The 26,869-nt window shown below is 52.3% G+C and overlaps 7 protein-coding genes and 1 pseudogene across 7 annotated transcripts; 4 read left to right on the forward strand and 4 right to left on the reverse strand.

Annotated features, from left to right (window-relative positions):
* Positions 1 to 128: 128 nt before the first annotated feature.
* On the reverse strand, positions 129 to 3,832 carry SAPIO_CDS3275 (uncharacterized protein; the record flags this gene model as incomplete). The annotated part of the gene is made up of 5 exons (XM_016786103.1): positions 129 to 2,094; positions 2,384 to 2,564; positions 2,662 to 3,512; positions 3,576 to 3,594; positions 3,781 to 3,832. The coding sequence occupies 5 exons, from the start codon at positions 3,830 to 3,832 to the stop codon at positions 129 to 131; spliced, it is 3,069 nt and encodes a 1,022-aa protein (XP_016644109.1).
* A 669-nt stretch (positions 3,833 to 4,501) lies between these two features.
* Positions 4,502 to 5,794, forward strand: SAPIO_CDS3276 (annotated as a pseudogene; the record flags this gene model as incomplete).
* Positions 5,795 to 6,063: 269 nt separating this feature from the next.
* Positions 6,064 to 9,178, reverse strand: SAPIO_CDS3277 (uncharacterized protein; the record flags this gene model as incomplete). Its single annotated transcript, XM_016786104.1, has 3 exons — positions 6,064 to 7,278; positions 7,353 to 8,709; positions 9,153 to 9,178. 3 exons carry the CDS (start codon positions 9,176 to 9,178, stop codon positions 6,064 to 6,066), a joined length of 2,598 nt encoding a protein of 865 aa, XP_016644110.1.
* Positions 9,179 to 9,849: 671 nt separating this feature from the next.
* Positions 9,850 to 11,446, reverse strand: SAPIO_CDS3278 (uncharacterized protein; the record flags this gene model as incomplete). Its single annotated transcript, XM_016786105.1, has 2 exons — positions 9,850 to 11,107; positions 11,172 to 11,446. 2 exons carry the CDS (start codon positions 11,444 to 11,446, stop codon positions 9,850 to 9,852), a joined length of 1,533 nt encoding a protein of 510 aa, XP_016644111.1.
* A 731-nt stretch (positions 11,447 to 12,177) lies between these two features.
* SAPIO_CDS3279 (uncharacterized protein) lies at positions 12,178 to 13,756 on the forward strand (the record flags this gene model as incomplete). Its single annotated transcript, XM_016786106.1, has 4 exons — positions 12,178 to 12,186; positions 12,296 to 12,498; positions 12,553 to 12,665; positions 12,729 to 13,756. 4 exons carry the CDS (start codon positions 12,178 to 12,180, stop codon positions 13,754 to 13,756), a joined length of 1,353 nt encoding a protein of 450 aa, XP_016644112.1.
* Positions 13,757 to 15,029: 1,273 nt separating this feature from the next.
* Positions 15,030 to 18,461, reverse strand: SAPIO_CDS3280 (Calcium-transporting ATPase 1; the record flags this gene model as incomplete). Its single annotated transcript, XM_016786107.1, has 4 exons — positions 15,030 to 15,568; positions 15,643 to 16,989; positions 17,182 to 18,214; positions 18,303 to 18,461. 4 exons carry the CDS (start codon positions 18,459 to 18,461, stop codon positions 15,030 to 15,032), a joined length of 3,078 nt encoding a protein of 1,025 aa, XP_016644113.1.
* A 1,912-nt stretch (positions 18,462 to 20,373) lies between these two features.
* SAPIO_CDS3281 (Uncharacterized protein) lies at positions 20,374 to 22,358 on the forward strand (the record flags this gene model as incomplete). The annotated part of the gene is made up of 2 exons (XM_016786108.1): positions 20,374 to 20,637; positions 20,709 to 22,358. The coding sequence occupies 2 exons, from the start codon at positions 20,374 to 20,376 to the stop codon at positions 22,356 to 22,358; spliced, it is 1,914 nt and encodes a 637-aa protein (XP_016644114.1).
* Positions 22,359 to 25,965: 3,607 nt separating this feature from the next.
* Positions 25,966 to 26,757, forward strand: SAPIO_CDS3282 (uncharacterized protein; the record flags this gene model as incomplete). Its single annotated transcript, XM_016786109.1, has 2 exons — positions 25,966 to 26,193; positions 26,560 to 26,757. The coding sequence occupies 2 exons, from the start codon at positions 25,966 to 25,968 to the stop codon at positions 26,755 to 26,757; spliced, it is 426 nt and encodes a 141-aa protein (XP_016644115.1).
* Between the last annotated feature and the right edge of the window lie 112 nt (positions 26,758 to 26,869).

Below are 26,869 nucleotides of genomic sequence, written 5' to 3' on the forward strand. Positions count from 1 at the left end.
TATCTGGTGATGAGAAAAGTGGTTTACTGGAGCTGTACACTAGGCATATATAGATTATCTTCGGGTTTGAGGGTTCATTGAGCAATTTTGGTATCATTATCATCTCGATCTAAACTATTCCCATTACATTAGAAGGTGAAGGTATACGGCAACTCTGCATACGGCCGGTATTTTCCAACCTGTTCTTCGTGATTTCTTGCCTCTTCTTCTTCTTCCTTGCTAGGAGGTGGTAGATGCGGGAATCTAACCCGGCGTTCTCTGTTCAATTCCTCGAGAATGGTCACCAGCCATGCAGCAGTTCCTATTGTCACAAAGTGTTCCATTGACAACACTCTTTGGCGCCACTGATAGCACTCTCTCATCAAAACCCTCGCATGATCGCCGTCACCCAACTTTACCGTGGTTAGCGCAAGCCTGAAAAGGATTGTCGGCGTGAACATGCTCCGATCTCCTAGGGTTGCCCTTGCAATGGCCAGAACTTTAGCCAACGTCTCCTGTGCTTCCTTGAATTTACCCTGCTTGAAGTAGGCCCAGCCTAAGTCGCACCTCGCGAACAAAGCTTCAATATGGGCAGCACCATAGGTGGCCTCAAACTCCTCGGCGAGTTGCGTGAGAGGCTGTTCCATCGCGCTCGCACGACCGAGCTGTATCCGGATGAAGCATAGCTCGCGGAACATTCGAAGAGTCTTGTAGGATTTTGGGTTACGCTTCATCCGGCCTTCATACACCTCCTCAGCAACTATCTCCGCATCCTCCCATCTCAGCTCATACTGGTAGATTAATGATTCTCTCTGTTTGGCGTTGAGGTACCATGCTGAACCATCACTCTGCCATCTGAGAACAAGGTTAACTATTCCGTGGGCTGACGGGAATACCATGTGGTAGAGGTATAGAGTAGCAATGTCTAGGCAGACTCGGTAATGCGCGATTTTAGCATTGGCCGGATCATCAGACACCTCCAATCTCTCAGCGGTTTCGAGAAGGGTAGGCAGCGCCTTATCCCATTTGGCGAGCGCGATGTACAACCTTCCGAGCTGAACCATCACTTCGAGCGTGCGAGGGTCGTCTCTGCCAAATTCATAGATGCGTTCCTCGAGGATCTGATCAAGGACAACCGCACACTCTTCCCACTGCCCGGCTCGATTGAGAGCCATGGCAAATTTCCTATCCATCTCCGATTTCCGAGCGAAGTCAATATCATCATGGTATTCCGCACCGTACGCCTGCACAGCCCTCATATGAGGGACAAGGTGTGGTAACATTCGGCCTTGTAACGTGTGAGTGGGGGTAAAGACTGAGCCAAAAAGTATACTGCGCGCTACCTGGTGATAGATTTTGAAGGTGATCGGTGTCATGCGATCCCTGGCCCAGGAGTGCACAAGGCTGTGCATAGACAGTGTTCGTCGTTCCCATTCCGGGTCAAGGGTAATGAGTGAATAGTTCTGCAGAATGAGGAGCCCCTGGAACAGGAATTTAAAATCGAAAGTGCCATCCTCACACAGCCCAAGGAAACACCTCTTCGTAGCCGTTGAAGAATCTGAGGATCGTTGCTCGAACGGCACCTCACTGCTAGCGTAGAACGCAGGTATGATCTCTTCAAATCGCTTCTGTTCATGTAGAAAGTACGAAGCGAGGTGAAGGATATCCATAAACATACCTTCACTGTGGTAAAAACAGAAGGTATTGAGAAATTGAAGAGCGCATCGGAACGCTGAAGCAAGTGGCGTGTTGCTGCGAGACATGGCCACGAAATGTTCGATGGTGGTCTCGAACGAGGCATAGACGCCCTTATTACTGAAGACGGCACCGCGGTAGAGAGGACTGTTAAACAACTCTTTCTTACTGACCCGTAGCTTTGCCTGGTATTCTGCAATAGAACAACCTTGGTTACCAATGTAAGCCCCGGCCTGGTCCAAAGCGAGAGGAAGAGATCCGAGTTCGAGAACGAGTCTTTCCGCCTCGGTACGAACTTCCTCGGACCCGTAGTCAAGATGGGCGGATCGAATCAAGAGCTTGATAGAATCATTGACATTCATCTCTAAGACATTGGCCTCGGCTATACATGGCCCTTTGGGAGGCAAGCCACGGTTTCGGCTGGTGAAAAGAATGTTGCCCCTCCCAGGGTTCGGTAGATATGGAGAGACGTCTCCGTCGTCGTAGTTATCCACAACTATAAGCCAACTTTCTTCAGTTGTCTGTAGCCAGGACTTAATCGAGTTGGGGCTAACCGCCCCATTTTGTCCAGGAAAAATAGAGGTTGATATGTGTTGAATACTCCGGAGTATCGTGGATTTGTTCGAGGCATCAATCCAAAAAATATGGGAAAATCTTTCCTCCTACATTAGCACCGGCGTAGACGTTGATGCGGTATCAAAGAACATACCGATTCTCGAACTGGCCTATGAAGCGGAGGGCGATTTGTGTCTTGCCAACACCGCCGATTCCCCAAAGCCAGAAGTCTCTCCTTGGAGAAGATGCTGGGTCACGAGGATGGAAGAACTTATCCATTTCCTCAAGAATATCCTCGCGACCAGTAAATAGTGAACTAGACACTTTCCGATCACCTGGAGTATCCATCATGTGCATGGTTTGTGAAGGGGTAATTGTATGACCTACAAAGTGTTAGAGCCAATGCAAACTGGTTTGGGCGGTTAATCATACAGGCTGCTTTGAGAGGGATCTGATGCTTGTACTTATTCTTCAATGCCTCGACAACTTTGTCGATTGCTATGGAGACATAGGGAATGCTGAGGTACTCCTCTGTCGCCTGCCTTAGTGCATGCATCTTCTTGTACTCGTGGATCCTGATCCTCCCCAGTTCTTGGGAACGGGGTAGAGAGAACCGATAATAGGAGTCGGGACAGTCTTTGAACTGCCGCATTAATTCGACATGCGGACCCTCGGGGTCGGTGAGGAAGTCTGCCGTCATTCGCGTAATCTCGCCAATGCTGTAGGTCATCCCGAGACGGCCCTTCGATCCCGGGTCGAGAGACGGCGGTCTCTGTCCCGTCCCCAGACTAATAAGACAGCCCAACGGTCTTTCCTCACCGAAGTGCGACTTGGCTTCGTTGAGCACAATCTTCGAAGGATTGTTCCACTTGACGGCGCCGTCGATAAAGGTCTGCACATGATTCCCGGACCCGAGCTTGGCGGGTTTGAAAATAATTGGCGCTGCCGTGGTCGCCCTCGCTGCCTCCCATATCTGACAGTCCATCACTTCGCCAGGGCCCTTGTAGGTGCGGAAAAGAGTTGGGGTGTTTTCATCTCCGCCCTTACGCATAGCAACCACAAAGGCTGATCCCGTCTCCTTTTCATTTTCAAGGTCTAGCATGTGGGTTCCGCGCTGATGAGCGTCGACGGTCTCCTTGATGCATGCCTCAAGAGCGCTCTCTCGAAAGCTTCGGTCGAATCGCCTGTTTTTCTTCTTAAACACCTTTTTCGCCAACTTTTCATACTCGTCTATCACTTCCTGAGTGTTCATGCGTAGGCGGCCAAGCATAATGGCCATTAGGCTATCTAATGTTTAGCCCCCGGAACCTCGATGAGCGCATAAGGAGAGATGGGTTTGTACATACCCTCCGGTACTTGTGCCTCCTATGAGATGAAAATGGTCACAAGGCTTTGGAAGCTCAGAAAGGCCGCAAACATCTTGCAACCTTTTCATGATCTCGTGAAGAATCACAGCCTCCGATATTCCCCGGATGCCACCTCCATCTTGTCTATGTGAGCTACAGTCGCCACAAGAGAAAAACGTGGTCTAAGATGGTTGAAAAGTCTTACCTAGGGAGAGGAGGAAGACAGGGTCGCCAACATCTTCCGTCTCGTAGTCCATCCCGACCCACGATTGCATTAGATGAGCAAAGGCATCATGAAGCCATATAATCGGATTCGTATTCTATCCCAAAATATCGTCAGATCAAAGAGAGGAGGCATTGCTATATATCTGCGGGCTCCTTTTCCCGGATGAAATGGGATTGATGCAGCCAGCAGTAGCGGTCGCCACCCTGGCCTATGCGTGAGGCGCAATAGACGCCGACAGTCTGGTTCGGTTAAGAACACTGCCACTGAAAGGACAACACAAGCACCCTTTGAATCAATCATCGTCCTTTGCCCAGTTTCACCAATCCGCAGGACTGATTGGGCCGATGGGCCCATTTCTGCCTGGAAGGTCGCCCTGCATCAATGCATCGAAGTGGATACTGGCTTTCCATTTTGACTGGTCTTCCCATGAGTTCTCAGTCTCACGAGAGGTCGATTCATTGGAGTGAGATTCTTGTGACAGGAATCGTTTATTTCTTTGTTCTCAGTTGGGCCTTTCTGGGGTCCTAGTTTCAACATTGAAAGGCTTCAATGTTCGTTTTACGTTTGAAGTTGTTGGGATAGAACAGCCAGGAAATTTCGCTGGGTCGTGCCTGCCACCTTCGCAATTAGTCAAATATCTACACAGGTACAATGGACAAACACATCAAATCTTGCTCAATGACCTAAACTTCACAACCAAATGCGCCCTCCATGGATCCGCTGCCTCTCAGCCTCCCGAGCCGTCGGCCGGCATTTTCGGGGCAACCTATCTCGGCCGTTTACGACGCTCGGAATCGAGACCTCTTGCGATGATACCTGCGTCGCCGTCCTAACCACTGATCCAACCCGCCGCGGCGCCTTTCTCCCTTTCAATGCGAAGCGCACCTCTGATAACCGCCGGTTCCGCGGCGTGTTTCCACCAACGGCTCTAGACGGCCACGCCTCCTCCCTCGCTAGCCTGGTCTCCTCCGCCCTCTCATCACGTCCCGGCTCCGAGAGCCTCCGCCCGGACCTCGTCGCCGTCACTCGCGGACCGGGAATGTCCGCTAACTTAGCGGAGGGATTGTCGCTAGCTAAGGGATTGTCAGTCGCATGGGGCGTACCACTCATCGGCGTGAACCACATGCAAGCCCACGCCCTCACGCCCCGACTCGTCGACGCCCTAAACGCTAACACAAACAACACCGACCCGAACGAACCCAAGTTCCCCTTCCTGACCCTCCTCGTCTCCGGCGGCCACACCCAGCTCGTGCACTCCCGCTCCCTAACCGACCACCGCATCCTCGCTAACTCCTCCAACATCGCCATCGGCGACGCCCTCGACAAATGCGCCCGCCTGATCCTCCCCGAAGACGTCCTCGCCTCCTGCCCGGACGTCATGTACGGCCGAGCCCTTGAGGCCTTCGCGTTCCCCGACCCCGAGGACGTAAGCGCCTACGTGCCTCCGGTGAAGCGCGCCGACGAGATCGAACCGTATACTTCCCCCCACGGGTGGACTCTACATCCTCCCTTGGCGGGGACGCGACGCCTTGCATATGAATTCTCCGCTCTGCAGAGCCACGTGCAAACCGTCTTTGCGAAACAGGCTGACCTCTCTACGCTCCAACGCCGTGCCCTAGCGATCGACATCATGCGCCTCGCCTTCGAACATCTCGTCGGCCGCGTCCTTCTCGCCCTGGGCTCCGACGAGCAGCTTTCTCGCGACGTTTCGACCCTCGTAGTCTCGGGCGGCGTCGCCTGCAACAAGTTCCTTGTTAAGATCCTTAGGTCTATGTTAGATGTTCGCGGGTACGCTTATATTGGCGTCGTGACGCCGCCAGTGGAGCTGTGTACGGATAACGCCGCCATGATTGCGTGGACGGGGTGGGAGATGTATCGGGCTGGGTACGAGTCGGCGCTGGATGTGAGGGTTTTGAAGAAGTGGTCTGTTGATCCTACGGCGGAAGATGGTGGGATCTTGGGTGCCGAGGGGTGGATTCGCAAGGAGAGGTGAAAAGAAACGTCTCCCGTGTACTAACTGTGTATTATTCGGAACTTGTATCATAGCTTGGCGGTTCGTGAGACGACTGAGAAATGAAAAGCGATATTATAGAATGTAAAATATCATAAATTTATCCCGGATTAATTTAAAAGGATGCAGTCAAATGCGCAGTCCTTTTACCACGCTTTTCTCTAGCCCAGCTTCTTGCTCTAAATCTCGTTTTATATATCTTCGCCCCAATCTTTAGCAAGGAAAACCAAACCAAGAGACTTTCGCTATTGTCACCTCACGAGAGCCCTCGCTCTCGTCCTCTCTTCCTCCGTCAAAACCCACAATATGCCATCTTCATCCTCTTCTCCATCCCCAGCGCCGCTTCCCTCGACGACCTCATCCCACTCGTCATCCTCCATGTTCACCACCATCAGCATCTGCGTAACCCTAGCAAACACCTCTCTCGTCGCATAGTTCCCCTTGGACACAGCGCTCACGACACCGGAGAAATCCCTCTCCATTCTCACGGCGCCAAAGGCGCTCGTGCGGCCCGTGTAGCCCCACAACCTCTTCTCGAGCTGCCGAGAGAGATTCCGTGCCGTGATGTCGAGCAGCGCGCCGTACGTCTTGGGCGTCATGAGCCGCGATATGGGTCGCATGAGCTGATCCCAGCCGTGTTCGAAACGGCGAGCCACGAGGTCATGGAAGGAGCTCTCATCTTCGTCGAGCTGTTGTGCAGCGTCGGCAAATTCCTCCTCGGTGAGAGAATAGTCGATGTCTCGGAAGGTATCGGAGAGAACCGGGCGGAGACGGAGCTTGACAACGTTGTGGAAGAGTACTTGGATGCCCTCGTTGAGAAGTTCGGTCGTCTTGGACGTAAATGTGCTGAGGAGGTTGGAAAGAGTGGAGGCAACAAGACCGGCATCCCGCTCGTTGGGGAAAGCATCCCTTATGGCAGAGCTCAGCGAGACACCGTTTGGCTGGCCGGAGGACACGCCGAGGTTCGTTTGGATAATTCGGTTAAGGTATTCATTGGCCATGTCAAGACTGTTAATCAATACGATGAAAGATATGATCTTGTCTTCGGGAGGGAAGCCTCCCTGGACTAACGCCTTGGGGTACGACTCATCACGCATCTTCCGCTGTACCATGCCGACGAAGTCCGCCCCCATCACCCGCCCTATCGTCGACACAACTGACGAGATGACCTCCCGCTGGCACGTAGCAAGGGACTTTTGGATGACTGCATTAACGATGAATATTACATCGTCCACTGCCAGTATAATGTATGGCTGACTGGCGTCGATATGTCTGTTCAGGCTGAGAGAGAGGCCGGTAGGATATTCGTCAAGCTGGAATGCCTTCTCGACTGACCGGCGGAAGAAGAATGTGCTCATGACATTGTACGGAGTCGTTAGCTTTGCCGACACCTTCTTGCTGAGATTCGACTTGGTAATGACGTCAGGCAGAGCCACTGTCTCTCGCTCGCCCTCTTGTACAGTAGCCTATTGCATATTGTCAGTTGACTGTTGATACAGCTCCGAGGAAGCTGTGTAGAGAACTTTGGCCTGAAGCATACCTTGCATTTACCCGCAATAAAGCGAGTGTAGAGCGACCACCGGCTCAGCATAACGGAGATTTCGTTGAGGATGGCGTCTACCTCCTTCATATCGACACCGCCCTCATCCTCGCTACTTCGGACGTTGGTTGAGACGCTTCCAGTAGCAGGCGAGTTTACTCGAGCCACTCCGCCGCCTCTTTGCTGAGGAAGGAAGCTTTGGACGAGGAAAGAAAACGGATAGCTCTTCACGTCTGTCATCCTCCGCTCGACGTTCCGTTCGTCACTCCAGGTGTCAAGGATGATTCCGCCCTGAATATCGGCCTCCATCTGCAGCCTCTCGATTACCTTCACCATCTTCCCCTGGCCGTAATGCCGTTCTACTAGGCTGCCATGGCCTTCCACGATCTGGGCAATGTGTTCAAAAAGCTTCGTGAGGGCGTTGGCGTAAAAGTACCCGTCCTTCCTACCAGTAGGCGCATTCTTGAGCGTCGCTCTCGCGTAGCCGGCCACTCCCTGACAGACGTAGCGCCCGTAGATATCCAGACCAACATGGCCCCTGCCAATTAACGGAAACAATTTGAAGAACCTGGTAACCTTGGCATTGTCGCCATCGCTCGTCGCCTTTTCGAATTCCCTCAAGAACAAACTGCACAGACTCTCCTTGGCATTCTCGAGCGTCACCCACGGCGGGTCGGGCACCTCCACGCTTGGCACGATCTCAGCAGCGAAACCCCCACGAATAATCTCCTCGGGTACGTTGCCCGCCCTCGCGATATATCCCGCCGCCGCCTCCCAATCCTGCGGCGCGCCCATGGACCCGACGACACCGTTTATGCACGCCTTCAGCTCGGCTACCTGCTCGACGACGCCTAGCGTATCCTCGACCCGGCTCTTCTCGAGGTCTAGCTCCTTCACCTTATCGCTGAGCCGTCCTGCCGTCTCCGAGGCGCCCGCCAGCATGTCACTGCCGATTGTTCTCGTCGCTATCACCTGCGACCCCAGGCCGGCCCTCAGCACATCGAGCCGGGCGAGCTCGCGGCCCAGGTCTACTTGGGACGACACGAGGGCATCAAGGCGAGCGGTTATAGAGGACTCGCGCGCGTGGAGGGCCGCGAGCGTGGCGCGGATCTCGGCGGGGGTGGTTGCATTGCGGATATCTAGCGTGGGTGCGGGTGCCCTGGTCGCTATGCTAGATCGGCGGGTCGGGTTGGGGTCTGGTTGGCGAGGGAAGAGGGCGGCGTCGCCGTTGGGGAACGTGGGCATTTCGGACGCCTTGCCAGGAAACGCATTGCGGTCCTGGAGGGCGGCTTTTTCGTACGGCGAAATGGCCAGTTCGCGGCCGGAGAGATTTCGACGATAGCTCGATACGTGTGGGCTGCAAGAGAGACGTGGAAAAGGAGTTCCCGGAGGTTGGTGGAATTTAAGGACGGCGGTTATGAGGGAGCATGGGTGACGTTGAAGTGGTTGATGTGAGGTGGGTTTGGTGGGGAGAGCTCGAGGCTTCAATGCTAAGTTAATTATGTACTGTGTTGGTGTCAATATTTTGAACAGTTGAGTGGAAACTCGATGTCTCAATTGTTTTTTGGCCGCCAAAACGTCCAAGCCAAACCCAAGATTGATTCCATACGTCTTTTACTCTTGAGAGAGGAATAGAAAGCACGGCCTTCTTAGCACTTCTTGTAAATATAGTGTATGAGGGTAATTGCTCCTTCAAAATTCAGGGTCGCTTGCCAGTTCACCAGACTTCGACTCAACCCCAGCCCAGGGGCCCCCTCCCTCCCGCAACCATGGCTGGCCGGCCGAGCCATATGTGCTTACAACCAGGCTGCTGGGCCGTTATCCATATTTTTGGTGGTATAGTGGCAAACATTGAATTAATTTCAGAACCTCGAATCAGCCTGGATTCTTGCACCCTACCCAAAGCTCTGAGAGACACTGAGTATGCTTCCGTCGTCCCAGCCTGTTATGCCGCGCACGCCTTGCCCCGCCTTATAATACAGAGTCTATGGTCGATAGCAATCGCTTCCTTTGCCGACAAGGAAGATTTCTGTTGCCTCTCAGGAGACCTCCAGAAAGCCGTCAGGTCCGTGTTTATTCTGCGGCAAGACTCTTTTTACTCGGAATATGGCTGAACTACAAGAATCCACGTGGACAGTCCTTACATGCGGAGATGGCAGTCCAGTGCTTTTCCCTTTCCCGCAGTTCGGAGGCGAGGAGTCCTTTTTGACAGGCATTCCTTCAAAGCCGCATCTATCACGATCACGGTGTCTCTTTAAGGCCGCGAGAGGGGGGTCCGGGCAGGGTCTGGTGGCGTGTCAGGACAGAAGGCCACGATGCTATGAATGAAGTACAGACGAGGAAATGCCTCGGTGGACAATTCTGCATTCCTGGAAACGAAAATAACCCAACAGGAGCGAATTGACAATCTGCGTTGCCATTAATAGCCGTACTCTGCCAACATCATCCAAGCCTCTCGCCAACTACTCGGTGGAAGTCATGCAGGCTGTGGTCTCTCTTATTCCCATCCCCCAATACCAATGTCGATTCGTGCTGCTCGCAGATACTCTGTTTGCGACTCCTCCCGGTACCCCCATTGCTTGAGCCACTTCGCGAGCACTCTGGAGAGCATTGCGGCCCTCGTGGCGCATTCCCTGTCCCCCCGTTCTAATTTCTCGATAGCGACATTCATAACATGCCGGCACAAATCCTCCTTGCCCTCATCGCGGTGAATCACGGCCGTGATTCTGGCGGAAAAGGCGAATGCCAGGGCTGTCAGCGACCACCTCGGCTCATCTACCGCGCAGAAGAACTTTTCGGTTCGATCGAACAGCTCGACAACCATCTTTTCCCCCAGTATTCTTGGCTTGCAAAGATAGTATGCCGCGTAGGTGTAGTAGTAGTGGACGGAAATCGCCTCTTCGGAGTGCAATGTTATGCCCTCTTCTTCGTGAACCCTGTCCCACACCCATTGGAACTTGAGCAAAAGCGTTTCCTTGACAAGATACTGGCTATCCCAATACCTGAAGAAGTGCGACCACATGTGAAGGATCATAGCATTCTCGTCACCAACTAATCTTGTTATTGTTCTCAGCGTTTTGTCAAAACCAATTCGGAGAGTATCCTTGAAGTCCGGAGGCGATACCTCGCTTAATGACGATAGCATTGTTGCTAGCGGATGCCCATTTCTATCGTGCTTCGCAAAGATCTCCTTTAGACATTCCAACAGGCGAGCCCTGGCATTAACGCGATGACCACAGCGTCCATCGATGCCGGAAATCCCGAGGCAGATGCGCCAGAATTTGACAAATATCGACGGATCTTCTTGCCCCGCTACCTCGCGAAGCTTGCTGAACAGCTTTTCGAGAGTGGCTTCCCCTTGTTCGGCGTGGCCAAATCCGATCTGCAAGGATGCTCCATATGTCTGGTCTGATATCTCTTGCCATGATGCCAGAGTGTTCTCGCTCGAACCGTTGCGTCTAATGAAGCTGAGAAGGTCCGCGGTCCAACCGTCTTTGCGTCCCGCATCGAAAAGGTTGTAGATATAGCAATCTAGGCTGAAAAGGACCTTCTCCTGGTGGGGATATTGCGTAAGGCATTCCATATCAGGCCTGAATGTGAAATCGCCTACGCGTACTATGGCTTGGGATATCGCTGCGGGGGGTGGTTTTGGTATTCGTTGAGGCCTCGTCCGTCGACCAGATTTTGGTCCAGCCTTATTCTTCCGGATGCCTCGGGCTTCGAAGCTTGTCCCGCCCGTCTTATATTTCATGTTCCTATTATAGTAGTTGGCAAACGTTCCACGAAAGCGCAGATGGCAGCAAAGAAAAGAACTCTTACGGTGCCTTGAAGTGATACAAACGCCACATGATATCCGTCACTACCCTTAATGAAAGGCCTTCCTCATCATAGAGCCTATCGAGGATTGGTTTCACTTCTTTCCACTTCTCTTCTGACGGGTTTAATAGGGCAACACGCAAACGCTTCTGTCGAGCTACGGGTTGTGATTCCGATGCTCGGATGGGGACAGGAGCCGCCGGTAGAAGCGCCTTCCCCGGGATACCTGACAAGCCGGGTGGCTTTGGAGCGATAGTTTGGTAGGGTGGAGGATCCATGTCGATCGAAATCAGCGCAACCCGCAGAGAGCGCAAAGCTCAAAGTGCTAGTCTGTATTCAAGTATATCCAAAAAGGCCTAAGATCGGATGACAGTTCTGGGGCTGGCGCTCGTGGGTCGAAGGGGGCAGCGATCGGAATTATAGCAGAGCGAAGCCCCTTCTCCATTCGACGAACGATCGAACACCAAGGGGTGTAAATTCGACAACCTCAACTCCCCCTTCACGTCGAGCGGGTATCTAGCCAGCATTCCCCGACACGAGAACCCCGCTTTGCCTTGTCGTACAAGAAAACATGAGCGGCCCAGGACGACGCGAATCTAAAAAATAGAATCTCTGGTTGGCCGTCGGCTCTGCCAATGAGTAGTCTGAACTTTAGTGAAGCACCAATAAGATGTAGTGCCAGACCAAAACAAGGCATTTCCAGCATCATAGAGCTATCTATCAAGGTGTATCGAGGTCTTTTTTCGCCAGGCTGAGTGGGCTGTGATGGAAACGTCAAGAAAGAAGGGTTTGAGCCGACGTAGAGGCGGCCACTCAGCCTTTATGGCCGACTTCAACTATAAGTAGAACACTCTCCTCCTCCTCTTCTCCTCTTCATATCTCTCTCTTTTCTTCCTCTCTTCAAGCCACAAGACCTCATTCCTTCATCTAAGTCTTGATCCTATACTCCATCCTCGACACTATCCCGCACTGGACTATAAGCCGTTCGATCCCACCGCTTTCATCTACGATGACTTCAGTAAGTACGCCATTGGAAACAACCCTTCAACTGAAGGTGATGCCCACCCCCAAGGGATATGCGCCAAATCCAGTCCGATAGGTGATCGGACACTGATTCTACTGCTTAGTCAACTTCAATCTCCGACGTCGAGGGCCACCTTGCGTCCACTTCTATTGATGAAGATAACTATGGCCTCTCGGACTCTGAGACAGAAGAGGAGGCTGTAAAGCCTACCGGTTGGGCTCCGTGGGGCTTTAGGAAGTTGAAGCGGCTCGTTGCCAAGGCTAAGGGGGCTGCCAGTGATAGAGTGGTAGCCTTCATAAAGTCCCAGTAAGTATCAGCTCTCGAATCATTAGCTTGCAGTCGCTAATAAGCCCGATCTAGCTTGCGTGGAACGAAGGTGATCTTCGTCATCGGTCAAGCAGGCACTGGGAAGAGTACCATGCTCAAGGAGATGACCGGGCTGGATCTTAAAGTGGGAGAAACACTGGATTCAGGTTTGTTCAAACCCTCTGAACACGATATCAGAGCACACAGAAGCTAAGTCTTTCGGAATCCAGGCACGCGGCAGTACGAGATCTGCCCCGCTGTCATCGATGGAGAACAGTACCTTTTCGTGGACACCGCGGGCTTTGGTGCGGCTGATATGGACGACATGGACAATTTCCAAAACATCTTGAGTTGTCTCACAATTCTTCATCCATTTGTCAAATTTGCTGGAGTCCTCTTTGTTTTTGGGAAACCCGGAACCCGGCTGTCGCGGGAAGATCTGCGAACGATCCGCTTCATCAAATGCTTCTGTGGCCCGGAATTCTTCGCCAATATTACGCTCATTACGAGCCAGTGGGATGAAATGACAGAAACTGGGTTCCGCAAGGCTTGGGGTAGGACCCAGAACCTCCTTGCACACCCAGACGTCATGCAAATCCTCGATCCGCCGGGCCGAATTTCTGGGGGCTCGGTTTACCATCATGGATTCCCCAAGGGCGAGGGTTCTATCAACGCACACGCGACCATTCTCTCCATGGACGATAACGGCCCGGAGCGGGGGGACGAGCTACGGGACCTTATTCGACGAAAGTACCGAGACCCGAGGGCCCCTACGTTGCAGGTCTTAGTCGAGATGAAGAGGGAAGGCCGTGAGATGCTGGAGACCGAGGCGGCCAAAGTACTGAAGGGGGAGTTGCCAAGCACGGCTGTACGAATTCAGGGTGGCCGGGCTCTCATCCAGGGACGAAATGACGACGAACAATCCCCGCCAACACCAGGAGCTGACCCCCGAGCTGGGCATTCTTCCACGCAGTCTGGCGCAGCCCTGCCCTCGGTGCCTGCTGCCGAAGGGGCCCCGAACACGACGGGAAATGCCCCGGGTCACGGGGACGGACCTGATCGGGAACAGATGCACGACGAACCCTCGTGGATTCAGAAACTGCTCTGGTGGTTTAAAATGGCCTACGGAGCCTCGACGTACTTCGAGGAAGCTCGCAAAACGGGGTATGAGTCCACAAACCGTAAGGCTAGGAGTGCTGGACCAAAATGGTCATTTTGGGAGACGGTGCGAAATTGGTGGACATCTACCGGCCTTTGATTATTTTGGAATGGATAGTAGCAGAATGATATGCCTATGTCGTTTCTAGTCGCAATTGAATGATGGGAAAAGAAAGAAAAAGAAATTGAGTAACTGGTGCGCGAGGACGAGTGGGCATTGTGCAATGTTGCGGTTGTTATTGGATATTCGCATCATCGATGACGACAGAACGGGCGCGAAGCAAGAGAAGAAGTACGTGCTCACGAGTGGTACTTTGAGCTATCAATATCTGGCTCTCTGGCGAGGAATGTCCGTTAGCGCATTTCTAGGGACGGGGGAATAGAGGTGGCGTCGAGTCCTCTTTCGAATGCATCTCGGGTTCAGACTCAAGCTCAAGCGGTTCTTCATGTTTCCAATGACCGGCTATCAAGACGACCATTCCGTATATACAGGTGGCCCCGTGTGTTGTTCTAGATACCCTCCACTCGATCTAGCACTTCATGACGTTCCTCTCCGCAGGTTCGTAGAAGTCTCTGTACCAATAGGCGTAGGGTTCCAATATTTGTGTTCTTCGATAATCTGCCTCCCCTCCTCCATCGTATAGGCTTTGAATGGTTCAGACCTGCCATTTCAATCCTCGCGGCATTGCTGCTCATCAAAGTAGGTTGGGACTTGGGGATCGAGTTGAGTTGGGCGACTCTCCATTCTCTCCGTTCGTTGATGTAAACGACAGGAACCGCAACAAGGAGAGCACAGTAAAAATACGTTTAACCTTGGAGTTACGAGCTGTTGTCTAGTATCTTGATGAATTGAACGGAATCCTTCAGCGGCTTGATCATGTTTGAAGGCAGTTTAACAAAGGCTCCGCCACCATACACTCTCACATTTCACAGGATTCAAGTTCAAACATAGTGCAAGTATATATTATCCGCCTTATTTATACAGCCCTCCTCTCGATTGCCTCGCTATTGCCTTGCTCAACCCGCCATTTCTATTTCTATGCGCCGCTCAGTGAAAAGCCAGAGACGAGAAACGAAAAGAAGAAAGCAAAAAGGGTAAAGGGGGAAGAAAAAGAAAAGAGGCTGGTCTCTGATGTCTTGCAATACCCGTCATCATCAGCCCGAGCATATATGTTTTTCGGAAAGTAGATTACAGGCGGAAAGCAGGCCAAAGATGTACAATACCAGATAGAACTCTGGTCCAAAACCAAGCCGCGCAAAAAAACATGTACAATGCAATGCCGTTTTCAAAAGAAGCAAAAAGGAACAAACTCCTTTCCCGAGACCCTGACTCCCCCGGACATGCTACTTTCGCAACGAGATAACTTTCATACTCATACAGCTTGGCTATACCCGTTGCCGAGCCGCTTTTTCCTGCCGTACATCCAATACTTCCTCGCCTCGTCGGCCCAAAATACAGTGCTGCAGAGTATCACCAGGCTCACGAGATCGTAGAGGCCCAGCGCCTCCGTCTGGAAAACCTCCTGGAGCCATGGCAAGTAGATGACCAGTAGCTGGCCGGCAAGACTGAGCGACACGGCCCAGTTGAAGAGCGAGTTGGAGAACAGACCAATCTCGCCCTGCAGGATGGATTTCGATTCGGATCTGCAAGCAAGCGCGTTGAACATGTCGAAGAGGACGAAACATGTAAACGTCATCGTTGTGTCTCTCCGTGACACTTCGCCATCCACGAGCATTCTGCTGTAAACCATCATCGTGCCTAGCATGATGATGGCTGCTGACGTGAGTACACGCCTAATCAGTGCTTGGGTCAAGACTGGGTCTCCACGTCTTCGGGGTGGCTTATTCATGACATCTTTGTCGACAGCCTCAACACCGAGGGACTGCGCTGGAGGGCCATCCATAATGATATCTAGAGGAGCCGGTTAGCGGCGTGTGAATTCAAAGTAGAGAGAGGAAAGTGGATTCTTCGACCCAAATACTTACTAATCCAGAGAATCTGCATGGCATTCAACGGATTCTTGAACCCAAGGCAAGTGCAAACCAGCACTAAAGACAGACTTGCCGCGCTGGTGCTGAGTTGGAATGTCAGGAAATTTTGGATGTTGTTGAATATGCCCTTGCCTTCTTCGATGGCGTGGAGAATAGTCGAGAAGTCATCGTCCGTCAATATCATATCGGCAGCTTCCTTGGCAACGTCGGTTCCATTGAGGCCCATCGAGATGCCAATATCGGCCTTCTTGAGAGCCGGCGCATCATTCACGCCATCTCCGGTCATGGCCACGATATCGCCTCTCGATTGCAGGGCGCGGATGATCTTTAGCTTGTGGTCGGGGTTGGTTCGCGCAAAAATTGTTGTGTGGCTCATGGCGAGCGCGAGATCCTGCTCAGACATGGCGTCGACCTCGTCACCCGTCAGGACCGGCCGGACCGTCGATTGACCCGGTACTCCTCGCTCGTTGGCCACTGCGATGTTCATGCCCAGCTGTCTGCCAATCGCCACTGCTGTTGCCTCAGCATCACCAGTGATCATAATCACCCTGACTCCTCCACGCATTAACCTTCGAATTGAGCGACTCACGCCCGGGCGTGGTGGGTCGCGCATGCCGACAAGACCTGCAAACGTCAAGCCCCGGAAAGTCTCTTCAGTGTAGCGGGGCAGGGGACTATTCCCACCGTCAGTGCTAGGCGGGGTAGTGCGAGGATTGGATGATAGTGCCGTCCTGCCCTTCGAGGGTTTCGAAACAAGACCGCTGGCGAACGCCAGGACACGAAGCCCCTGGGATGCCATTGCATCCGCAGCCTCTAGCGCCTCTTGCTTCCGAGCCCGATCAAGGACTATTTCGCGACCGTCCCCAGTAACATACGTATCACAGGCATCGAGAATTTTGTCGATGGCTCCCTTCATGTAAGCAAGTTCTCGATCTCCCTTGTCCGATGCAACTGTTACGCCCATCCATTTGCGCTCAGAGCTGAAAGGCGTGTCGCTGATTCGAGGTCCGATCGAGTCTCGGACATCGTGCTCCTTGAACCTGTCCAAAAGATCGAGCATCGCAACATCAGTAGGTTGCCCGACCCATCTCGTCCACGCCTGACCATAGCGACTTTGGGTGGATGAGAGCACCGCCCTTGCTCTGGTCGCAGATGTGCTGTCGTCGGCATACTGTCGTCCTAGGCGCCCATTATTGGCAATGTTTCCGATACGTAATATTCGCAATGTAGCCGCATCTGGTCGTCTTTCCGTCGCCTCATCGTCAGAGTCCACATCGAAAGCGCTATCGGATCCAAAGTACCACATCTTGGCCGTCGTCATATGGTTCGTCGTCAAAGTCCCTATTAAGACATGTTAGTAAAAACCAGCCGGCACAAGATGCGGGAGGCCTAAAAAGTTACCTGTCTTATCGGTACACACAACATTAACCGAACCCAGGGTCTCAACTTTGGGCATTCTTCGAACAATTGCATTATGCCTTGCCATTCGGTGGACACCAAGCGCAAGAGTAACAGTGACGATGATAGGCAGACCTTCGGGAATAGCCGCTACAGCCAGTGAAACGGAGATTGTGAAGATGTCCAGCAGATTTTTCCCCTGTAGCCAGCCCACCAGAGAAATAAGGCCGATAATTACGAAGGAGAACTTGCTCAATTGCGAGCCCAGAGTGTCCATGGACAGTTGGAGTGGTGACCTTGGACTTTCCGTTCCCGACACGCTTGTTGCAATGGTACCAAAGTGAGTATTGCCGCCGGTCGCGAAGACAATACCTTGTCCATGACCAGATCTGACCAAAGTACCCATATAAGCGATGTTGTGAACAACATCGTCTCCGACCGGTGTTCGCGCACCGGAGTTAGGGGACAGATGACCATTCATCGAGACGGGCATATGGGGAGCCCGCGCTTTGGTATCAGCAGTGACCCTCACTGGTTCGTTCTCACCAGTGAGGTTCGACGCATCGATCGTCAAGTCGACGGCCTTGGTCACACGGATGTCGGCTGGGATACGGTCGCCAGTCGTGAATAAAACTAGATCGCCGGGCACAAGCTGAGATGCCATCACTTTACTCGATGCCGCTTCCAATGCTTCTTCTCCCGGAGTGCTGGTACCGGGCGAGTTAATTCCGTCTAACGTCTCCCCTAGAGCTGGCGGCCAGGCCGCGGAGCGACTAAATGTAGGCGGGTTTGGAGTTGCGCGCACAAGGTGCGCATGGTTTGGGACGAGATGGTTCAGGGCTTCGATGGATTTCTCAGACCGGTATTCTTGCGCAAACCCGACCGCGACCACAATAGTAACTGCGACTGTAATGCTCAGCGCATCGTCCATATTTCCTACCAGTATCGACGCGGCAGCTGATGCTAGCAGTAACAGGATGAGGGGCTCTTTAAACTGGCCCAGAAATCTTAGCCAGATGGGCTCGGGGTCTTCGTGCGGTATCTCGTTCGGTCCATAATCGCTGAGCCGCTTGAGAGCTTCAACCTCTGATAGGCCGTGGGTTAGGGAAGTGCTTAATCGAGAAGCTACCTCTCCGGGGGTAGTGTAAGAGAACTGGTCGGCAACACCCTATACATGATACAATCAGCATCGCGAACCCCGTTCCGGGTAGAAGAGCAGTAGTCATTGTGCGTGTTCCCAGTCGCCACAGACTTACTCTAGACTGTGCCGGTGTCGTCCGCGCCAGTCGTGAAGGGGGCCTAATATGCTTCCAATGCTCCTTGTCCGATGGCTCGAAGTTAGGTTTCAAGAAGGCCGCAGTCTCCGCAACTGGCAGAAGGCCTTCGCTGTTCTGCCCGCGCCATGGCAATTGCATAGTTAGGGGACGTCGACGGGGGTCGTGTCAGGTAGTTGAAGCTAATCACGGTTTTGGGAGTGCATCAGGACGAATGGAATTGGCTTTGATGCACTGTTCTGCTGTCCAGTCGAGTTGATGAAGTCCAGGGATCGGAAACTTCGACGGTGCTATGAAGTTCGAAGGGGTCTTCGCGTGAGAGACCTTGATGTCACGTTGTCGTAGGCGCTGCTGGTCGCCGGAATGGCGGCAGGGTCTTCGGTATATTTCAGGGAGAAGAGGTCTTCGAGGCTCCCGCGGTGTCGGTAAGACGCGGTGACGAGAGTGACGAGGCTGGAAAAATACCCGATTGTGTTTCGATAACTCGAATTCTGGTAGGATGTCTTTTGGGTTTGGTGGCTGAAGAATGGAAGTTTTGAAAGAAAGCAAATTTCCCAGGAACAAATCTGATTGAAGTGAACACGATTGCACAGTGCCGCATCTCATTCTCAAACAGGCGAGTACAGCTGCTCAATTCGCAGGGAAAACTGGACCCGACAGAGAACAGTGCTACGTCGCTCCTCCATTAGGACTAGTCTTGGTGGTAGCGGTGGGCCTGGCCAGGGCCTGTGAGGTACGACGGGGAGGGTTAAATGATCACTAAGGTGCTCCTTCAGTGGGTCTCGCGAGGCTTCACTGGTGGAATGTAACTACAGCCTGGCGAACTGTCCTGAACAGTCTCAAGGCAATTTCGTCTGTGTCATATAAACAGAACCGCAGCAGTCAGAGCCAGTCCAGTGTATAAGTAGCGCGCGCTTTAACATTGATCACACTATTCAGAAACAAACGGCAGACGGTCTTGTGTCGCCCCTGACATCGACTGTGACAGAATCGATATATGGCTTGCATCTGGAGTCAGCGCACCGCAAACTTAGCTGCCTCGTATTAGATACAATGGACAGAACTAAGTTCACATGATGGCTCTGTTGATACGAACCTTGATGATACCCTACGGAAATGGAGATATATGGAGTGATATTCTAACCCAGTAGTGGCAGAGTACTATGGCTTGAGAAAAAAAAAAGAAAAAGCAAGAAAGCAAGAAAGAAAGAAGGACAGAAAGAAAAGCCCTCGAATACGCAAGCGAAATGGAATTGACGTCTTTCAAGACAAGCCGCCGTTGCACGGAGATCCTGGCGGTCTGGCTTCCAGAAGCTAACTTCGGGAGGTTGTCACGACCTAGAGCACGGATTGCCTTGACCTTCCACTCGTGTTCGTATCACGTGATGTTTCGACTTTGATTGGCTATAACAAGATGACACATCAATCTATCCAATTGTCTGCTGGAGTTCGTTCTCAAGTTCTCGACATGTTGCTGGGTGGCCCGAGCTCCCTTGTGGCGGTTCCCAGCCACCGACAAAAAGCCGGCAAATTAGTGGTGGACCTGAAATCGACGGAAGCAATAGCAAAACACAAGCCCCCCTCTCAAAGTCCCTCCACTCTTCCCCAAATTCGTCCGCCATTTTTTTGCTCGTCGCCGCAAAGCAAAACCGCGTCGCCAGGTACCATCATTGTCGGAATCTGTCCTTCGACCTTGGGCGCGATTTCAAACTGCATTTGTGCACGTTATTCTTAATATCCGATCGACGCCTCTGTTTTGTATCCGTCGTGGCCGTCCCGAAACTGAGCCGACACAACGCGATTCGTATCCACCAAACCTAGCGCGCCACCTGTGCTCTGGTGTTGTTTACACCTCACGACCATCGCCACCCGCATTCACGCATCGCCTTCTACACTGCTCAAACCTATTCTCGCAACGCTTTCGATTGCGGGCGCATCAATTTTAGTTTATAGGGAAACCTCAGCAGTGGCTTAGTGCCTCTTGCTTCCCCTCCTTTATCGTCCTCTCACGCGTCTTGCCGTACAAGTCACATTCACCTCCGCCACCACCACCATGTTCTATTCAGAGACGCTGCTCCAAAAGAGCGGCCCCTTAGCCCGAGTATGGCTTTCAGCCAATCTCGAGCGCAAGCTCTCTAAGACGCATATCCTCCAGTCTGACCTCGGTGAGAGTATCGAGGCGATATTGACGCCGAGCCAAGCGCCGATGGCCCTACGGTTAAGCGGTCAACTGTTGCTTGGTGTCGTCCGAATCTACAGCCGAAAAACACGTTATCTGCTAGATGATTGTAACGAGGCTTTAATGAAAATCAAGATGGTATGTTGCGTTGCAATGCAGTCGAGGAAATAGGACGGGTGAACACGAAGCTAACTACTATCCCCCAACAGGCTTTCCGGTCAAGTGGAAACAATGACATGGTTGCCAATTTGAACGTGTCTAATCGCGAGGCGCTACTCCTTCCCGATCGAATCACGCCGTACGACAACCTAGATATCCTTCCCCCACCAGATGCTGCGTGGCTGCTCGCTCAGATGGACGACGTCACGGCAACACCAATGGGTCGAAAGGGCCGCGTTAACAACCGCGACATCAACCTTCAGCAAGCTTTTGACAACAGCCAATTTATGCAGTCAGGAATGGAAAAGGAGGATGAGCTCGCTCTGGCCCCCTTGGACGATGGTATTGAACTTGAACTGGACTTTGGCGATGACATTGAAGAGCGCCCGCGAAATGTTGACAGGTCGATTGAGATGGGTCGAGATGCCGCCGCACCAATGGATGATGATAATTTCAGCGAGTTGGGCCTCGGAATTCGTCCTGGCAAGGAGGGCGGTGACCGAGAACCATCCATCAACCTCAATTTCGAAGATGGCATCCGGATCGCCGATGAGGAAGGAGATATTCAGATGGGAGACGATGACTTGCAGTTCAACATGGATGACCAATCAGCAATGCCTACAGGGCTACATTTTAGCCGTCAGAGGATCTCCGAATCTCCCCTGTCGGATATTGACGAAGACCTTGCCCGGGAGGTAGAGGAGGAAGTTACCCGACACAACCAGACCGATCTTTACGAACCGACAGCCGAGGAGGACACGACAATTGTCCGCCGGCCAACCCAGAGAGCGAAGAAGCAAAAAGTTATCCTCCCCGACGACCAGACGATGCTCACCAGCTCCTACATCAAGGAGCAACATGCCAACCGCGATAACATCCTCAAGCCCCAGACCTTCCTTCCCAAGGATCCGTACGTTGTTGCGCTCATGGAGATGCACAAGAACGGCGGCTTCGTCACCAACTTCATCCTCGGGGGACGTGGATCGTCTTGGGCCCCAGAGCTCCGCACAATGCTGTCCATTACGGGAAGCAAGCAATCCAATGAGCTCAAACGCAAGAGGGATAGTGGAATTGCGGACATGGATAGCGACCACGGTATCTGGAAGTCGCCACGACTTGATGTCGATGATGACGAACATCTCCTCCTTGGTGGTGATGTGGATGCTGGCAACCAAACCGTTGGACCCGATGGCACGATCCTAGAGATCCCAGCTGACGACCAGATGGATGACGGCCTCGAACGCGAAGGCAGTCCCATGCCCGCATTCGATGAGACAACAGCGCCTCTCGTCCACCCCGCTGATAGTGGACCAGTGTCTATCGGCACCAAACATGCTGTGCACATCTTGAGAGACATCTTCGGACCTGAAGCGGAACACGATGCCGAGAAGCGGAAGAAGACTGTCGTTGTCTTCCAGGACCTTCTCCCCGAGGGCCAAACGACAAAGGCCGATGCCACGAAGATGTTCTTCGAGTGCCTAGTCCTCGCCACCAAGGATGCGATTAAGGTGGAACAGGGTAGCGATCTTGGCGCACCCATCCGAGTACGCGGAAAGCGCGGTCTCTGGGGTGAGTGGGCCGAGAGGGAAGCCGGTGGGGAGGTGGCTACGGAAGCCGAAGAGCAACTACCCGCCCCTGCAGCCGCCCCTACACCGGGACCCCAAATCCAGCAGCCACTGGCCGTCTCTGTTGAGTCTTAAATCTCAGGAAGGAGGCTGACAACGATGGTTGGGAACAAAATTGGTGTCCGGATTTGTGAGGTGCATGCTATCGGTTGGACAAAACGAGGACGGGTGTCTTGTATCATTACAGAGGCCACGCTGCATTCATGGAACTTGGGAAAGGATGGCTGTCTTGTCTGGGAATAGGGGGTGGCGTTTTGGCGAACGGAAGATAAGGGAAGACCATGATACCAAGGCTTTTTTGCTTGGCTCCGCGGGCAAAGCTTTCTTGGGGCCTTGATTTCGCTGTTTGTTTTATGTTTTATTTTTTTTTCTGTCTAGTTTCCTTCGGATCGCTCCCTTGGAGTATTACCTAGGAGTGTGCTACTTTTCTTCTTCTTTGGCTTCCCCCTCTTTTTCATTTTGGATCCCTTGTGTTTTCTATTGGATCCCTTGAAACGTCTTTTATTTTTCTTTTTTTTTCCCTTTTCTTTCAATATCACTGCGTTTCGCGGAAGCGGGCAAGGGAATTCCTTGCTTTTCTGCCTATGGGAAAGGCGGTTGCTTTTGTTGAACCCCCCCTCCCCTGGTAGCTGCATGGCTTGGACGGTATTTCCCCTAATTATGCCAAGATGCCTTACCACTTGAAAGGTCACACGATGCTTATGGAAAATGATCGGAGCGGCGGAGGGCTTTTGAGTACAAACCTGAATTGACTCGTTTTGAATATTGAGATGTGATCTTCTCTATTTTTTTATTTTTCTCTTAGATTTTAGCGGAGTGACCCGGTTAGTCTCGGGGAGTAGCGTCTGTACCTCGTAATACTTCTCTGCAGCAAGGGTGGCTCGGTGTAGCGTTTGAGAGTGTAATCCTTTTAGTATCATCTTGATCAAAGTTGGATCGAGGATCAGTCCAGATTTGCTGACGTGCTGATGCGTTGATGTGTTGGTGTGCTGATCTGTTCATGTGTAGGTGTAGGTACCTACTGCGTGAAGCCAACACGAACATCACAGTTGCAACGGTGGAGGGCCCACAACGGGAGGAATGACAAGGGCTTGGTTATCCTCATCCTCTCGATGTAGCGTACAAGGTCTGGAAGCATCGGAGATTGTAAGAGAGGGCGAACATTATTCTGCTCAACACTTCCGCCATACGACGGGAGCGAAGCGGATTGCAGCCCTGGTGAGGGAGGACAGGATATGCCGTCCATTCCATGGCTGCAGTCGATCCACGGGATGAGATGTGGGTGGGCTTCACCGGACTGTGTCGAGTGCTCATCCGGGCTTCGTCGCTCAACTTATCCTCTGATCCACTCCATCTATCCGCCCTAAGCCTGGACCAGGCCATCCTATCCATGCTCTATCCCCCTCACATATCCATGCCATATCCACTACTGTGCAACACAACCAGGCTTCGACGGATGCTGCTGATCTCGTCCCGGAGGTACTCCCGTGTGCTACATACCACTATACATCATGTACGAAGTACGAGGCACCTGGTGTGCAAGTGGATATTTTTTCTTCTTTTTTATTCTTGTGCAACTTCATCCGTCCAAAAAAGATGCAGTTGAGGATGCCGGATGCAAGGTGCCGATTGCCGTGGAATTAGACAAATGCACAGCACATACCCTGCAGATTCAGGCTTGATACCACCTAAACCAGGGTTTGAATGTCCTCAAAATACTGAGTACACAGCGAAGTCTTTTGTGCCCATTATCAAGTTTCTACCATCGACAAAACTGTTGGGGTGGCTAGGACTCACGCACTTGCCGGCCCTTTCCTCTGCATTTTCTTTTTCTTCAAAACTCGTTGTTTCATGGATGTACCTCGAGGTGTGTGCTGCATCGCGAGTAAGTACGAAGTAGTAGACTACCTCGGTACATCAATGGCTTGGAGTTTTCACTCTACCATCCAAGTTCTAACCTCCCCTCCTTCGTCCGTACTATGTATGCTGGCTGCTTTTGCGAAGGGGGGTTTTAGTTGGGGTAACTTTATTACTACTTCAACGCACACCGCAAGCAAGCGCAGCATAAGAATACAACTCCATGCCACAAGTACTTCGAACAGGACTCCGAGGTCCTACTTCGTAGTGGAGTACGAGTCGCCCCCCAAAGAAGACATTGTCGTTCCAATTCAGCACGGGACGTACGAAGGATGTGTACAAAGTAGCAATATGATGATGGATCCATGGAAATCTCTACGGATCCATGTCGCATGTCCATCCCGGACCGGGGAAAAGCTCCCGCGGGAGCACAGGGCACAAGAGCGCCGCCAACTGCCAACGCCCAACGACACGACACGACAGGGTCCCCTCTCCTGGTGAGGTGGTGAGGTGGTGAGAGTGGTGAATGTGGGATGTGATTTGATCAATTTGATGTGTGATAGTTGATGTACCCTGGTACATACTTTGTACCATGAAAGTAGCGGGTAACAGCGAGAACTGAGAAGTGCTTCGTACACTACGAAGTACTGGTGTACAAGGGTCCGCTCATTTCGCACAGAGGAGCCCAGGCCAGAAGAGACCGGGGGAACCATCTACACCGACCGAATCGAGCCTATTTACATTCATTTCACCACATACCAAGTATCCTGCTAGTAATATTATTGATCGGCTCAAACCTCCAAGGAACAAGATGAGCATCTGGTCTACGAAGTATCGAGTTCAACTCAGAGATCCACGTCACGCCAGGAAATACATTACAGAGCAGCTAGGCCCCTTGCCAGACCCCGCTTTTGCCTAAATTTCAAATATTCATGGCAGCCACCAACCATGATTGATCGATTTGGGGCCCCTTGGGCCTGGCCACCGCTAAATCCTCACCTTAAAAGTACCGCTCCTCGGATGCACGACGCAGACAAGGCAAGGCAGCAATGCAACCGCTACGGCTGTGGTCTGGCTACCACTGCCGCATCCGGCCATGGCTCGTTCGCTGGTGACTTGCAACGCACGCAACAAGTTCAACTCCAAGTCTCCTCTTTCCTCCTCATTCTCGTAGATCCACACACACCCACACACCCCCCCAGTCCCCAGTCCCCAGTCTAACCACGCCCACACCATCCACATCTCACCTCACACGTTCCAACATCTTCAACGCACGCGCACGCGCACACACCCATACTTTTTTTCGACCTTGTCGAAGCAGGTAATGCTTCGTACTTGACTCCTTGTAGATGACGGGGCAAGGGACGGGGGATTGACTGTAGTGTGGTGCGCGCACCACCCCCACCTGCCCCTGGCTACGCAGAGAGTGGCTTTCCAGGAACTGAACTGAGAAACATTTGAAGACTGAACATTGAAAGGGACATTGGACTTGGAAAAAAAAGAAACCCGCCCCTCACCCCCCTCCCTCGCTCCTTCCTTTCCTACTAAACCCAATATTTCTTGCTAGCCCAGAACCCACAGCAACTTCGGACTATTTACTTCAAGCCATCGCCTCCATCCAAGTCATATATAGTCCCCCCAGATCCACTCACCCTCGTCTCTCCCAAGAAATAAAGACTCCCTCTCTTTCCACTACTCGCTATCCGCTTCACACAGTAACATCCATCACGACCAAACATCAAGACACTTGACCTCAACGCACTTTCACAAACCAAACCCCCTTCCAGCAACACCACAGCACCACACCCTCTAAACAACGCCAACAATGGACCGAACGGCGACAGAGAACGCTTACTGGGACCGCATCAATCCCGTCCGCCGAACCCCCTCCAAGCTCCACATCGCTACCCAGGCTCTCTTCCGCCTCATCAAGGAGGAGAAGTCGTATCACAAGGAGCTCCAGCACCAGAAGCAACGCGTCGAGAGACTTAAGGCCGAATTGGCCAAGGGTATCAATGTCGATGTCAACTCTGAGTACATGATCCGGCAAGAGGTACGGGAACCATTATTTTCTTTGCAGATTGTTTTACCCCCTTTACTTTTTTTTTTCTTGCTTCCCATTCTCTGTTTTCTTGGTTGGACTTTTTTTGGTTGTTACCCCGCCTTCCACACACGCCTTCTGCACCCCGCTTCCTCGTACTGTTTGGTCCCTTTTCCTTGTTTGTCTGTCGACCACATTCGTCCCATCTTAAACTCCTGCCCTTGGGCCTCGAACATACCGCCTCTTCCGAGCGAAACCCCCTACATTTAGCCAGACCCGTCGTGCCACGTCACAGACAACAAGAGCCCGAAGTCGCACGGTCAAATTATCATGTGTCATTGCCAAGAATAGAGTATTAACCTCACCTCGTCTCAACAGGAACGTGCCATCGCCCAGACTGAAGCCGTGTTCGCGCCTCTGCACAAGAAGATCGAGGATGGCATAAAGTCGGTCCAGGAGGAGCTCGCCTACGCCGAGGACCCTACGCCCATCGACGAACTGGAAAATGCAAGGCAAGCCCTGTTACAGGCGAGAGATGTTCTGGGGTTGCCGCCGATCAATCAGGACGATTATTAGCGCCCACTGGCTGCGTTTTCTGGAGTTGTAGTTGGATCTGTATGACACTGACTCGCGTCGGTTTGGGAGGAAGCAAAAGAAGAAAAAAGACATAAAAGAAAAAAAAAAGTTT

The sequence above is a fragment of the Scedosporium apiospermum genome (genome assembly GCF_000732125.1).
Source record: "Scedosporium apiospermum strain IHEM 14462 chromosome Unknown SEQ_SAPIO_0088, whole genome shotgun sequence".
In the NCBI taxonomy this organism is placed as follows: Eukaryota; Fungi; Ascomycota; class Sordariomycetes; order Microascales; family Microascaceae; genus Scedosporium; species Scedosporium apiospermum.